General features: G+C 39.5%; 1 protein-coding gene across 1 annotated transcript in view; it reads right to left on the bottom strand.

The window, feature by feature from the left end:
- The window catches only part of LOC148013533 (uncharacterized), a 184,267-nt gene that overhangs the window by 36,991 nt on the left and 131,346 nt on the right, over nucleotides 1–15,930 (bottom strand). Inside the window, exons 14-16 of the mRNA XM_087668651.1 lie at nucleotides 9,293–9,442; nucleotides 9,102–9,170; nucleotides 8,894–8,962 (exon numbers count right to left, since the gene is read on the bottom strand). Coding sequence (XP_087524777.1) covers nucleotides 8,894–8,962; nucleotides 9,102–9,170; nucleotides 9,293–9,442 — 288 coding nt within the window. The remainder of the gene's footprint in view (nucleotides 1–8,893; nucleotides 8,963–9,101; nucleotides 9,171–9,292; nucleotides 9,443–15,930) is intronic.

The following is a 15,930-nucleotide window of genomic DNA, read 5'->3' as shown; positions in this document are numbered from 1 at the left end:
TCAGACCTCTGTGGCTACCCATCAATCTAGCCACCACTCAGCACTGAATTAGTTAATGTCATTGCCCAAGCAACCAGAGCGGATCAATCTCTAGATAACTTCAGCCTTGAAACTCAGAAGAAGAAAACCAGAAAAACAAGCATGTGGAGACTGGATGAGAATCAGTGATCACAGCTCCAAGGAAGGCACTATCAGTGATGGTGCTGTATTGCAGTTGAGTCAATCCAAGGGTCCAAAAGCCCAAGAAGGAAAGCAAAGGCCACTGCCATGTGAAGCCAACCTTCCTCAGTAGTGGACCTTAGATGTGTGAAGTGCAATGATCTCTTGGTCATTTTCTCCTATGTGCAGATTATCGGAGCTTGAGATTTGCTGCACCACGACCCACAATATCAATGTTTGTCATTACCATGGCCAGAGGAGGAGACCCTATACCACAAACTGGCAAGGTGCTGGCTCGCTGAGACCAATCATCTTGTACATCCATAAACCGGACAAAGACTCGTTGCTGATCAAGTAGGTTGAGGATACTGCATGCATGGCCATGGTGGCCACATGGGTGATAGAGCCCACATTTGTTATTTCTGCATGGAAGAAGGTGATGGCAAACAGAATGTCCCAACGACACCACCTATGACTCCTCAAGGAGAAGTCTAAATAGGTAAATCTCACATGCCTTCTGTCAGCATGGCAGAAATCATGGAAATAAAAGAACCATATGTGAATGTTATCACCAGTTCTAGTGTTAAGGCAGCTTGCCCCCCGCACAAACCAAAACATCACATTGATAGGCAAGCTCAAGAGCAAGTAAAATGAGAAGTTGATTCTCAATTTCTCAGGAACCTCCAGCCATGTAAATGCCAGCACATCAATAGCACTGTAGAGCAGTTTATTGGAACAGCCATCCACAAGTGCTATACCCCGTTTCCTTCAAGCACCTTCTGGAACCTGACATGAAACTTTTCGCCTATCCAATCAGCATTCCTCTAAGTTCAAGGAATGCTACTCACATTGTCCCTGCCTTCACTTTATCAGTGGCACAGATATCATTTACAATCTCATTGGCAGTTCTGGATATGCAAGATATTGGTGTGGATTTCAAAGGGATTATGGGATGCCCTTGGATCCGACAAGGCCGAATCAACCATAATTGGAATAAGAATCAAGTCGCCGTCCAAAGAGGAACCCAAACGCCAAGTTCTTTCTAGGTGAGATTGCCCCCGCGTCACAGGAGGATCGATTGGATTTGCAGAACAATCAACATTGAAGAATTTGAAAAAGATGAAGAGGAAGCATTTCAAGCTACACATAAGATATGATTTACCTTTGTGAGGAGGATGTCGATGCAACCAATCAACTCTATGCTACGTAGGAAAATCAGACTCTAATGAAGGGAAATGGCCCAGACCCTCAGAGGCATCAGCTTTGGGTAGTCAGCACGAAACTATCTAGCAAAAGAGGAAAATATGGATGTGAATTCCAAAAGGTAGCCAAAGTTAAAGATGCTGGTCTGATCACCATCAACCTTGGCATAGAAGGTGACCCCGAACCTATGCTTGTTTGGATAGTTTTAAAGAGAGATTAATTGGTTTGAAACAAAAATTCAAGGATCGTTTTGCTTGGGATCACTCTAAAATGTTATATTAGGGGCATCCTATGTTAGGTGCATCATGACACTCATATAAAACTTTCTAGTGGATATCCTTATCAACAGGTAGACACATTATGCCTTCCTTAAAAATGATCTAATTGGCCAGTTTAGGCACATCTAAACCACCAAAATCTTTCTAGGCTCGGAGTTCCATCATCTGATAACTACCAAAACCTACCAAGATCTAATTGGCAATGCCCCTTCACAAAGAGAGATATTAGTCAAGTTTTCATTAAAAGATAGAGCATTAGCATCCAAGATTTGGTGAAGAGCATGGCAACCATATTGGTTGCATTCTTATCGTGGTGAATCTTAAAATCGAACTCTTGCATGAGTTCCATCCACCTTGCCTTACAGCCTCACCATATTTAAGCATGTCAATAACCACCAATAATTCATTTTCTTTAGTGGTAAAGTGTGACAGGTATCAATGAGCTTATGGCTCTCAAATGTGATAGGTTGGATGCCTTGATTCAAGGTGGCACCAATAGCATAATCACTAGCATTCATTTGAAACTTGTAAGGTTTATTTCGATTGATGATCGACAGCATCAGTGCAACCATGACCAGCTGTTTCAATGTTTGAAAACATTGATCAATCTCACTTCTCTAGATGACCAACCATTTCAATGTTTGAAAACATTGATCCACCTCACTTGTCCAGATGAATTTCCGAAAAATGCGATCAAACCCAAGAATCATTTCACTTGCCTAATGATTCAAAGAATAGGCCATTCAAGCACTACTCTCACCTTTTCAGGGTCAATTCTATACCATCATATGAGTAACATGTCAAAATTACAAAAGCCTAGTGCAAAAAACTTGCAGTTAAATATCTTTGCAACAATCTTTCTCGTATTAAGGGGACACAAGAGGATACAAAAGCAATGCAATCAAACTCAAGAATAATTTCACTCTAATAGTTCAAAGAATATGCCATTCAAGCAGAGTTCTCACCCTTTGGGGTCAATTCTATACCATCAGCTGAGTGACATGTCCAAATTACAATAGCTCAATGCAAAAAAGTTGCACTTCGATGACATGTCCAGATAACAACTACTCAGTGCGAAAAAAATTGTAGTTCGATATCTTTGTGAAACCTTTCTCATCTTAAGAGACACGAGGATATGCAAGTGATGTGAATGCTCCGCTAATGACATCTTCTCAAAGTCATCAACTCCTTCCATTCAAGGATGATTTTGCAATAGTGTGCACTATATATCAACAATGGTACCCCTTTGCATGCCCATACTCAATCCTCCCAATTTCTTTCCATCTCATTTTCAAGAAGATGATTTCAAACTGGGCCCAAACTTCAAGAATTGTATTGGTCTCTTTATGTATTCACCACCAATTATATGCTTTTGACACTAATGACATGTTGGCCCCAAGCACCTGATACTCTAGGGAGTGTGCTTTAACCTATGTAAATCCTATCATTTTTGGAGAAAAGTAAAAGTTAGATGTTTATTCCTATCCTTTTTGTTCTTGAAACCGTGGAGGGTTTGTATAAATTAGGAAAGAGCTATCCCTCACCCTTAGTGGTTGCTCTCTAAGTTGAATATCAATGGATATGAAGACATCCCTACTTGCACTAACAACATCCTTTGATGTTGAAGGTATATTAGGATCTTTGAGCATGGACCTAGTGGCATTGAATTTATTTTCCTTTGCTCATACCTTTCTTGATTAACTACGCTAATGTTATCAATTGTGTTTTTTTGCATCTCAATGTTATCTACTTGAGACATTTTCAAGTAGCCACATCATCTTTCTAGCTTTCCTTAACCCGTAGTAACATGGGATGGCCATTTTCTAGCTTCCCATCCCAATTGCATCTCATCCCCAATTTGAGTCTTGTCCAATGTTAGAGCCTTGGTGATAGGCAATGGCAATTCATGTCCTCGTCTGTGTCCTCAAAACCTGTTCCATGTCACTATGCCACAACCCCTTCAATTTCTGTTTTTGGATCAGCCATAGGCTGATGCTTTTCACATTGTGTAGGTTCATCCCTACCCTTCACGATTCTTTAAAAAACTCTTCTTGCTTTTCTATTTCTTTAAAATAGTCACACTAGAAGTTAAAAACAAAAAAAAGCTAAATTTACAAGCTTCACAAGTAGATAATAGAACATTTCGCTTTAACTTTGTCGGAGCTGCATAAATTAAGCATGTTATCTGATCTTGAACATGCCTAGTTGAGCATATGGAAATTCGAATCAAGATCACTTCTTGTCAGATTAAGTTGACTGGTTCTTTTTTTAGTTGTTTTCAGCTTGCCTCAGGTTGTGTGCACCACAAAGCCTACACTCATCATGCACTAATTTTTGGAGATTTGGGAATGCTTTAAGAAATAACTAGTGCTGGTATGAACAAGGATAGTGTCCAAGACAAGAGATGTAAGCATCTTCACTGTTGTGTTGTAATCAGAACTAAGCTCTTTTGCAAGTCCATTGTCATTTATTCGCTATTACACATAGCAGCTAAGAAACGCATCTCTTTGAATTTGAAACTTACGAAACATTTCTTAAAGTACGAAACGTGTTTTAGAGTAAAAAACGTGGGCCTTTTTTTTGTTGGTGAGTTGGAACCCAAAACATGGTTTTTTTTACAAAAACTATTGGGCAATGTTAAACATGATGATGATGATGTGTAATAACTCGTGAGGGCTTAAGATTTTAGATGAGAGACTAATTTTTTGTGATTTTGTTTAGTTATTGGACTTGTCAATGTAGTATCTATTATTGCCTTGAGAGATTTGAATATTATACGACTTTAGTCTCATTTATGAGTTATTTATGATATATTACGATTCATTCTCGATTTTGACATTTGTTGGTTTGGTTTGAAATGAGAATCACGATGTTGCAACTTGACTCAGTCCATATTATAGATAAGCTATTTACATGTTAATTTCAATTTTCTTTGTATGATATCTATGAATCATAATGTTTGAGTTCTAAACTATAGTATAGCTTGTCCAAAGACTAACTTTGACATAAGTGACAAGTCAATAGGATCATGGATATGTAACGTATAATGTATTATTCTCGATTAACTCTTATCACTCAAGCTCAATTAGCCATTCTTTGTTTAAGAGAGAGTTCCATAGAGATTTAGAATCTCTTTTCCCAGTCAAAACTATTAAAAATCCCTATATAAAAAAACTATGTTTCTTATTTTACCCCCTCTTAAAAGAAACTTACGAAACACGTTTCTGACATTTCCTTTCTAAACGTTTTTAACGTTTTTGGTTGCAATGTTATTACATCAATTTCACTGTTTATAGTAGTCTTGAGCAATCTCAGAGTTCAATTCCCAGTCACAATGTGACCTTATTTTTCAAACTTAAAACCTTAGTCCTAGTTTGTGTATGCTTGCCACATCACCCACTTACTGTTATGGAAATTGCTACGAAAATAAGATGATTATTTATTTATTTATTTGTGGATTTTCACGGTCTATTTGTCACATAATTGTGATGCGTTACATGTAAGCATTGCATGTGACACTAGTTGTAATATACTTGGTAGATAGATTGTAGGGAACTAATGTATTTTGTGTTTCAGTGAGCAGATTATCAAGCAAAATTAGGTGAATTAATATTTTTGAAGAATTATCGAGTATAAATAATCTTTAGGTGAATCTACATAGTAAGCATAATATATAATAGCATGTATTTACATGATATTGTAATATATATACATGATATTGTGTATTATTTAAATTATCTATCAATTTATTTGTGAATTACAAGTTCAAACTTCTTTAGTGGTAATTTTAACTAAATCATTGGTTTTTAAAACTATTTATTTATTTGATTTAATCTCTTTAATATAAATAATGCTAGAGCATTAGATTTAAGATACACTTTTATCAACATAAGCTTTCTTGATGGAATCCTTTGCTAGTTTTTTTACATGGCCCATTTTTAGAAAGATTTACCAGGTTTTTATTAAATTAACAAGATTACATGCAAAATAGGAGAATAGGGTAAAAACTTAGTTTTGTTGTTTCTCCCTAATCTAGACTCGGAATTCAAAGTTTTCCAAGTTCTTTTGGGGATTTTGCTATATGCAGACGCGATCATGATGTCAAAACATCATGATTTAGTATATAGAACTCTTTGCAGTAACTACAACAAGCTACAAGAAACCTCTTATGACACAACTTTGAAATTTGATTGATATTTGTATTTTCCTTGCTATTAGAAATATGACATGAATGTAAATAGCTATATTTTCCTTGCTATTAGTATATGATATGAATGTAAATAGCTATGTAAATAGATGTTCCATAATGGAGCACGACAAACCATGGCTTTTGTCATGAGGGAGATTGGGCCCTATTGTGCGTTCTTTTCTTGTTCTTTGTGAATTCGTTAACTTATTTCAAATTTTTTATACTTATCTGAGATTTGAGATGCTAGATTTGCCGCGTGGTCCGCTTCGCAACACTTAGTTGTCCCTAGCCTCTATGCAAAGGCATTAGATGGTTGGAACTCCATATTTTAAATAGGCTAATCCCTTGGTCACACGTGTCCCTTACATGTCTAATTAGTTGTGCACCCCTGAACCTTGTAAATGTATGTTCTATAATGTACAAATGGTTGCTGCTCATCAACATGTTTCCCTCAAATGTCACATTAATTGATTACCACTATAATTTATAGTGACAACTCACTTTCAAGCTGGTCAAACTACCTATTAAGGACTCAAACTCGTTGTGGCCATGTGCAATTCAAATTTAAAGCAAAGAGTTTCCATCTAGCCTATTTTCATCCAATCTCAATCCACCCACGAGTAAATGTATGCTCTATAATCTACGCACCGTCACTACTCCTCAACATGTTTCCCCATAAATGTCACATTAATTATTTAGCACTGTAATTTACATGACAGCTCACTTTCAAGATGGTCAATCTACCTATTAAGGACTTGGACTCATTGTGGCCACTGGCCATGTGCAATTCGAATTTAAAGCAAAGAGTTTCCATCTAGCCTGTTTTCATTCAATCTCAATCCACCCACAACTAGGTCATAAGTAAGTGTGGAGACTTCAATGCTCTTTTATCTTCAGCTTGGCTTGAAGTTGGTTTTGCATGCCAAGATTTGATGGTGTCATACCAAGTGTTCATAGTACTTTAGGTAGGACATGATGAGGACTTAACCAAGTTGATTTTGCATGCCAAGATTTGATGGTGTCATACCAAATGTTCATAGTACTTTAGGTAGGACATGGTGAGGACTTAACCATATTGTGCCATGTCTAAAAGAGGCATCCTATGCAATTGCTCCTTGAGTTGTTTCTCGCCCTGTTCATTGCCTGAATTCTTTTGAATGAGAATAAGATGAATACTATCTTCATCGCTGACGCACACTCAGTTCCTCTTCATTATCGATTTGGTCTTGTGTGGCGTTCAAATTAATGGCGATTCATTGTTGTTAACTTCACTTTGGTTTGTAGCTTGGAATGTGGAGACTTTTTCCTTTTTGCTTCACCTTAGCTTGCTCTTGCCTCTATTTCTTGGCACTCTTCTTTGCCTCAATGTTTTATTTCTCCTCCTCCCAATATTCTGTGTGACCTTATCTGATTAACACATCTTTTGGCCCCTTGACCTCTGCCTTCTCTAAGTCTTCTTCTTCCTTTCTCCGGGTTCTTACCTTCACTTCCTTCGATTCCTTTCCATTCTCCTCTTCTTTGGGTTTCCTAGCTCTTCAGTGTGATGAACCTGCCATGGGTCCATCTTGGGGCAGGGTGACCCACCCCGTGGAACCCGCCTCATGGGGTATTACCCACCACTCGGCGTGCCCACATGCGCACGGAAGCGTATCATGACACGGCACGAGGAAACAACAATTGAGAGGGGGCTAAAAAACGAGGGTCCCTCTCGAGGGCCCAAAGTTATATTGCACAATGGGTGGTTATAGTGCTGGCTTCCACATATTTTGGTGAAGGTGTCATACTTGCTGGATCTTCATGTTGAGGTAGCATGTTCATGTCTTCCAGTGGTTTAGCTTGTGTCACGCTCTTCCTGCAAGAGTGTGTGTTTGCCTATACATGGGCACACCCTTGTACACACTCTGTGCTGCACTCACTGCAGAATCCTTTGGTGCTCAGTTTCCCTCTTCCTTGCAAGGGGTGTGTGGCTTAATTTCCTTGAATTAGACCCCATTCTTGTACCATATTTGGTCTTTAGGCTTCACACCTCAGAGGTAGACTCCCAAATATTTTGCCTTTGGCAAACATTTTTGACCCTTGGATACAATTCTGACTTGGCACTGAATTTTTTTCGGTTGTCTTGGATAGACTAGATTTTGTCCTTTGGGGATGCAATCATGCCAATTTTGTGTCATGCTCTTTTCGTCCCTTGTACTACTTCTGTAGTTCTTTGCAGCAATCCTTCTACAACTGTGTTTCTCTTGGTGATGCTCATAAAATTTCAATCCCTCTGTGTTTTCCAATATTTCCAAATAAGGAAATCCCAATATCCTTGGCAGCATGATCGATTGGACAGCCAAAAAGGCATGAGCACCCATTTTCACTTTATCATCTCCCAGTTCTGTATGCCCATCGCTGTACAAGTTTCCAACATGATAGCCAACCCTAGGCTCTATTTTTCACCAACCTGTGGTGCTTTCTGTATGCCCATGGCTGTGCAAGTTTCCCACATGATAGCCAACCCTGGGCTCTACTTTTCATCAACCTGTGGTGCTATGTGGGAGCTCATGCAGTTTTTTCCTTTATCAACAACGTCGTTGCTGCATCTGGCTGTCTCTGAAATTTTCTCCCAGAAGCAAGTCTTGCCATCTGCACTTCTCCTTCTGCCTGAGCTACAGTTTAGTCTGAAGTCTTCTGCATGCATGCTACTGTTCAAGTCTGTGCTGTTGCTGCTGTGCTTTCAAGAAATTGGACTGGTATGACTGGTTTTGATCTACCAGACTTTTTGTGTTGCTAACAAGACATAGGATCATGATGTGATTACAACGGGCTTGTATGACTTATAATCATCCTTTCTTCTAACCCTAGTGGACTTGTATGGGATCATAATCATTCTTGGTTGAGAAATCCTAAACCCACCTAAAGACTTTTCTGATGAATTTGTCCCATTTAAGAAAGGCCTAATGTCTGGAATATAGAAAAACCATATGGTTTTATGGGTATGGATGTTTGTAAAACACCTGATACTACTTATCTCTGACATATTTGCTTGCAATTGAAATTGATAAACAAAACTGAGGTGAACCTCATCTGTTCGGATCACATTTGTGTTGTATAAAATCTCCCTTGCAGTTTTGTCATTCATAGACTTGACCTGTTACAGTTTAAAAGCTGTTCAAGGTCAAGTGTCTTTCACCAAGCAGCTATTTCAAAATAAGGAAAACTAGAATTCAGCCAATGACATTCGATACCTAATGTTTTCTATTATTACTTCTTTAACAGCAAAGCTCTACCTTCACAGAGAGACCTAATACGTCACCAGCCTTAGTTTCATAAATTGGGGCTTCACTAGTTGATAGTATCTGAAAAGGTAGATGCATGAGCCATCTTTAACTGCATTGCCTTTATCATGAGCTAGACTTTTAAAAAGTGCAGCTCTCACATGTTAACATCATATAATATTTTCCACAACGAAGGCACATACCAGCTCAGCAACCATATTTGATGACTGAGAACCTGGTTGGTTTCCATTTTCAAATGTTATATCACCAGATTGTTGGTTCAGTGCAAAATAGTGGATTGCAGCCTGCGATAGTCCACCCATTGAGCCACTTACTTCCAGCTGCTTATGTGCCTACAGAAGAACAGCACTGATCCGGATTTTCAAATAATAGTCTGGATGTTAAGTGCGTACAGTCATTAGTGCAAATAAACATGAAACATTAAGCATGAGCTACTGCAGGTGCCATATACATGGCATATTTCAGTCCCATGTATACTGGAATCACTTAGCTATGTTCAAGCATAGTGCACATAAACACACAAAATTAAGCACAAGCTACTGCAGGTATGTTGAATTTGGAAACACTTAATCATGTTCACATTTGGTGCAGTATACAAAGACAGTCACACTTTTATTGGATATACTGTATATTAGTAGTGGTGATAGAAGAAATTTACACAGAGAATCATATGGAAGATCAATAGCATCAGAGGCATCATCAGCTAGCAGTACAGATCCACTTGATTTTTCAAAGAATTTAGCCTGGCCTTGTCTTTATCCTCCCAAGTTAATACAGCTGGAACCTGTAGTCTACCAGCAAGGCTGATGTACTTTGGGATTATTGTTCACTCTTCCCAAAGGGGGGATTGGCAAATTTCTTTCTCCTTTATCGGTCCTTACTGTGGAATACTGAATAGTTGAATATTCAGTCCTTGTATGAAGGTGGATTCAAGGTCATTGCTGGTAAACTGCAGGTTCCAGCTGTATTGACTTGGGAATATAAAGACAAGGACTTAATCCACAAGTTACACAGGTCATTGACCCATTTTCTTGCACTTCTCTAGCTTCTCATTGGTAGTAGCCAACTCCATGGCCCCATCCAAAGGATTTCGCCGTTGTGCCTCACCATCAGCCAAAATGGTGATGTGCAAGCTGTCCACAAACTTGGAACCAATCACATCCTTGGTAAAGGAAAGGGATAAATCAATAAGAATTTCATGGAGTGAGTCAAGAAAGTGTCCACATCCTTCTCTCATCTTTGCCTACACAACTGCCACTCCTTCCATTGCTGCAAGTTGTGGTCAAAGTGTTGAAGAATAGTCATCTCGGCCCAAGTGTTCAGTGCATGTGATTTTAAGCACAACTCCCACCATAGATCCGTGCTATCTTGAAGACTCTTCTGAACATGAATTCCCTTTGCCACACCAAGGCACCGCACTGTCCACCTCTACCCAAGTGTAGACAAGCTTTCTGTCATGCTTGCCATTGAACTTCAGAATAATTATTTTCTTTGCCATCACTTTCATCCGTGTGTAGACAAGCTTTTCGTTGTGCTTGCCATTGAGCTCTAGAATGATTATCTTCTTCACCATCATCATCTGCTCCTTCTCAAAGTAATACCACCTCTAATTATGCCACATACGCCCACCGCTGCTTGTGCTACCTCCACTTGCATCATGAGGTTTGTATAAGTGCCTTGTAATGGTGTTTGCCCTAGAGAAGTTTCAACACTACCTATTGTCATCGCACTTCAAGTTTTATGTGGATCACTACTCTGAGAACCATATCGGGCTTGGTTGCAATTGAGGATATGGAGCTCATATAGATGGATGTAAAGACTGCATTCTTAAATGGTGATCTATATGAGGACATAGATATGCAGCAGCCTGAGGGCTTTGTTGCTAAAGGCAAAGAGACGATGGTCTATTAACTGAAATGGAGTTTGTATGGGCTGAAACAGGCACCGCGGGAATGGATAGCAACTGTAAGACTAATAATTTTAATGCACAACTCAATAGAAGATAAGAGAACCCAAGAAAGGCAAGAGAGATCCTCAAATCTTTATTACAGCACCTAAATAGAGACTTGTATAAATATCATTTCAAAGAGCCCAAGCTCTAACCAGTGCTTCAAATCCACAAAGTCGCCTAATTGCCCTGTCTTGGACAGCTCTTCACTCTATCTGGATTCACCTCAAACAATCTTCACCTTGATAAAGCCATGAACACACCAACTCGACTCCATCTCGCGCATACTATAGCACACAACTAGACTCGCACTTTGTTGCTCCTTGCAACTTAGCATGAGTAGAAGAAGAAAATGCATTTGCTGATTGCCAATATGCACCACCACAATGATCTCCTCAAGTCACCTTCAGCTTGTTTTATGTAGTAAAGATGAACGCGCAGCCAACTCACAAACAGCCCAGCTTTTGTTTTTTGGTTTCTTTTTTATTAATTAATGGAGCCATCATCACTTTAATCAATGAGGTATAAGTTGATTACCATGTCACCAAAAATCGTATTTGCACAAAAACATTGCTTTCAATGTTGCATTAAAAAATAAACTTCTGCCAGGATCATGAAAACAATTTGTTGCCTATGATCAATCACACCTAGTACACATGCCACCTCTTGCGCAATCCATTTCTTGTGTGCTCCCATCACCTACTCAGCATATGAGCCCATGAACGTGAGTGGTGCCAAGGTGCACTACAAGAAAAAACCCATAGACTAAATTCCACCACTTTTATAGTTGAATGACCAAGATGAGAGATTTGAACACGTACCAGGAGACATATAGAGTTGTGCAAGATGGCAAGGTTCGGCTTTAGGATAGCCCTAGATGCTTTCCTAGGGGGTCCAAATTCTTTTGCTTACTACATCAAATAAGTTACAACATTCTCAAATTCCTAAGAGCTACAAATCCGTTGGGACTATGTTGTAGAATCATACTCGGTAACATACCTACTGCTTGAACAAAGAATTCCTCTCCATTCAAATTCCTACGAGCTACAAATTGGTTTGGACTATAGTGTTCAAGAATTGTATTTGGAAACATACGTCTTGGTGTGGACTATATTTGCCAATCACATTGGGGAACATACTCTATTATTTGAACAGAGGTTTCTCCATTACTTGATTGTGTTAGATATGCACAATGCCCCACCTTGAAAGGTGCCACCAATGACCCATGGTACTCAAAGTCTTAAGGCCCCCACTATGAGAAGTCATGTGTGACATCACACATTGGTTAGTTTCTAACTTGTATGTGTGATGAGGCCTATGTGACCAGATGGCGAAAAAGGCAACCTTTGTGAGTCTAGCCTTTGGGTTCAATAGAGTAGTTAAGCCGGTAGCGTCTCAATGCACACTACATTAAGTTGTGGGGTTTGGGAGATATCAAGGAACCCTATTTTAGGGTTCAAGGGCTATGAATACCATCGGTGGCTTGAAAGAAGGAAAGCAGGGGGGGGGGGGGGGGGGGGGGGGGGGTGGGGGATGGGCTAGCTTCCTAGGAGAGCCAATGGCACTTTTGGTAGGGGTTTGAGGACAATATCCTTGGCCCAACAAAATGAATATTCCCTAGCCAACTAACGAAGGCTCATAATATAGTAGGTCAATTCTCTTTAGAATAATGATTATCTATCTTTCACATAGTTAAAGATCTTTAAGCCAGTCTTAAGCTTCGCAATGCAAGCACACGTGTGAACAATGCTATCTTATATCAGTTTGTTTAAAATTAAAGAAATTGTTATTCTTCTCTAATTTGGTGTGTACTCTCTCAAATTATATACACTCTGTCATGAAATTTTTATAAACTGGACGACTATGGCTCTTTAGATTCTTATTGCTGCTAAGATCTATCATAAAATTATAGAAGATAACAAATAACCACAAGAAATGATTTTTCATAATCATATTGATCAAGTTCAAGATGCTTGTTATGGCATGTGGGATTTATGACATTTGTGCCTATTGTTCTTTGAGATAGGTTGTTCCGTGGATGGAGATGATGTATTCCACTCCACTTGTCATTACTATATGATTTCTATGGTCTCAACGTTATTGTCATCCAAGACCAAGCTTCAACATGTTTTCCTTCTTTTGCTACTTGTTGAATGGCATATTAGGCTATTTTGTTAGTTATGGACATCGCTTTTGTTTGTTTGCCAGATTGTTAGGGTAGCAACCAATGGCCAAAGGTCGTACGGGCACCCCTTGTACTAGTACACACCATACAATCATAATAAGTGGAGATAATGAACAATAAGGATAATATTAGTACCCACCAAAACATCTTCTGTGCTTCCTCTCTCTCTCACACACCCTCTTGCTCTCATTGCATTGCTTCTGCATCTCACAATCACTCTCAACTGGTATCAAAACTGCATTTGTGGGAGCTCCTGGTGGGAGCAAGGAGCACAAGGATTCTAGCTTTGCTACGAGGTTGAGGATTTGAGCTTCGCTGCGACATTCATGCTTGTGGTCTGGATTTGAAAGAGATACAAAACTCACTATCAAGCTCTCTCCTTAAGTCAAATTGAAACCAGTCTTCCTTCTCGGATAGGGTGGTAAAACTTGATCAAGCACTTAATTATAGCAATTAATAATTCGGCATAAACTGAAATGAACACATTACCTTAACAATCTTGAACAATAGACATCCTCATGGCCCCAAACTGACGCCCCTTTTGTTATTTCTTTAACTTCAATTGCCAATGGATCAATTACAAGCCAAGGTTCTTGGATCTCCTTGGCTAATCCAAAAGCCCCTCACTATAAAGACAATCAACCAGTAATTTGGGCCAATTGCCCCTTGATTTTTACCTAGGACTCACACAACTGGAACCACCAACAGGCCAAATGCTTCCCCAATTCATAGTGGATGGCATGGTACTTGAAATCCCCATCAATACAATAAATTGCAGGTGATGATTTCAGTGTACAATGCATTATCATGTGGGCAAGGGTCCCAAGGTGGCTGCTAAACCCTAATTTTGGTGAAACTCTAGGGTTTACAATAGAAATCCTCCAACTGTCCACCAAATTTGGCTAAGATTTGCTAAGAAAAGCTAAGAAATGCGGAGATCTTTTGAGAATTAAAAGGAGAAGGTGAGAGAGAGCCAAGATGAGAGAGAAATCTGGTTTTCTTCATGAGAAAGCCCTAAAATCTGCCTGTTGCTTACTCTAGCTACATTTAATGTAGTCACCTATTGTTAGGCACCTCCAAAATGCTATCACCTGATCAACAATGTTGTTGCCATCCCCTGGAAGGTGTCTCCCTGCTGTCCCCTGCCTACTGAGGCTCCTTGATGAATGTCTTCCCCAACAAATTGTTCTTCTTTAATCAAAAAATGGAGGAGTCATCATCACTGACAAAAGGACTTAATGACGGTATGAGGACTATGAGACACTTCAGATGTCAACATGGAATTGTAATGGAGCCCTATGCTTGGATGCTGGTTACTTTGAAGATAGCTTCCGAAAGATAGATATAGCAATGTACACAGAAACACAACAATGTAAAGGTAGTCGACTACCAGACGTGCGGGGATACAAGTGGGAAAGTGCATTTTGTCCAGCAGCTAGAAAACCAAGAAGCACTAGGGGTTCTGGAGGTGTGGCCATACTATACCGGGAAAACCTCAAAGGGATAGTGCAAGTAATGAAAAGAGATGATGATACACAATATTTATGGATTAGGATACATGTAGGAAGACCACGGGATATATTCATCGCAATATGCTAATTTCCCCCTGTAAATTCTACCTATGCCACACGAGATGGATCTCGCTTTGATGTACTTTATGAGGATATCATGAGATATGCTAGCATTGGGAACATATTATTAGTAGAAGATTTCAATGCACGCACTAGAGATAGACAGATTGACTTTTATATGCATGATAATGCCATGTTCAAAGAGATCAACATAGATGAAATAGGCCTACATAGGAGAGCCAAGGATAAAGAAGTGAGTACCTATGGGACACACCTATTGACTTTGGGAAGTGCACATAGACTAGCCATCTTTAATGGTCTGCCACAATGGCCAAGATCTGACAATTTGACATGTTGGAATCACAAAGGAGGGGCAAGTACTATGGACTACTTGATAGGCTCACCAGTATTGACACCAGACATCCAAAACTTTAAGATATCTAAGAGACCAATTGGCATAGAAGCAAATCATGCTATTTTGACACATGCTCTCTTATGTACATATGAAACATGAAACACCATGCCTCCCAAAACATCCCAAATACTACTTTATAGAAGACACCTCACACATCTACAGTGGTTCTCTGCAGACTAGTTTACATACATTGGACTTGAGAAGATCGTTGGAAGAATGTACAAGGGATTTAGCAGAGGCCATACATGGATCAGCCATGTATGCATTCCCACACACCTTGCCCCAATGTAGACCCACACAATCTACAGCTCCCCAAAATAGGTGGTATGATGATGAGTGTAGAGCCACTCGAGCTCGCTTAAAGAGAGAAGTGGAGCTAGGCACTCAGACACATCGCTAAGCAAAGGCATTCTTCAAACACCTTGTGCAAAAGAAGAAACGAGACTACTTACTAAAAGCAAAAGTGGAGATATATCGGCTATTTTTGGGGCGGGATAGCAAGAGCGCATGGAAGATGTTTCATGAAAGGCAGCCCCCCCATATAGATTACATCACTAGATGCTTGGCTTGACTATGGGAGACAGCTGTATGACCTGCCAGGACAGCCACCTATGGAACCCGCACAAGCTTGTAGACCAACACATCGGTCTTTCTTCACATGGAAAATGGTTAGGGATGCAATTTATAGATTACAAAATGGG

This window comes from Lygodium microphyllum, chromosome 26 (genome assembly GCF_053477565.2).
Source record: "Lygodium microphyllum isolate KBCC chromosome 26, Lygodium_microphyllum_v1.1.10, whole genome shotgun sequence".
Taxonomy (NCBI): Eukaryota; Viridiplantae; Streptophyta; class Polypodiopsida; order Schizaeales; family Lygodiaceae; genus Lygodium; species Lygodium microphyllum.
This window is presented reverse-complemented; position numbering and strand designations above follow the sequence as displayed.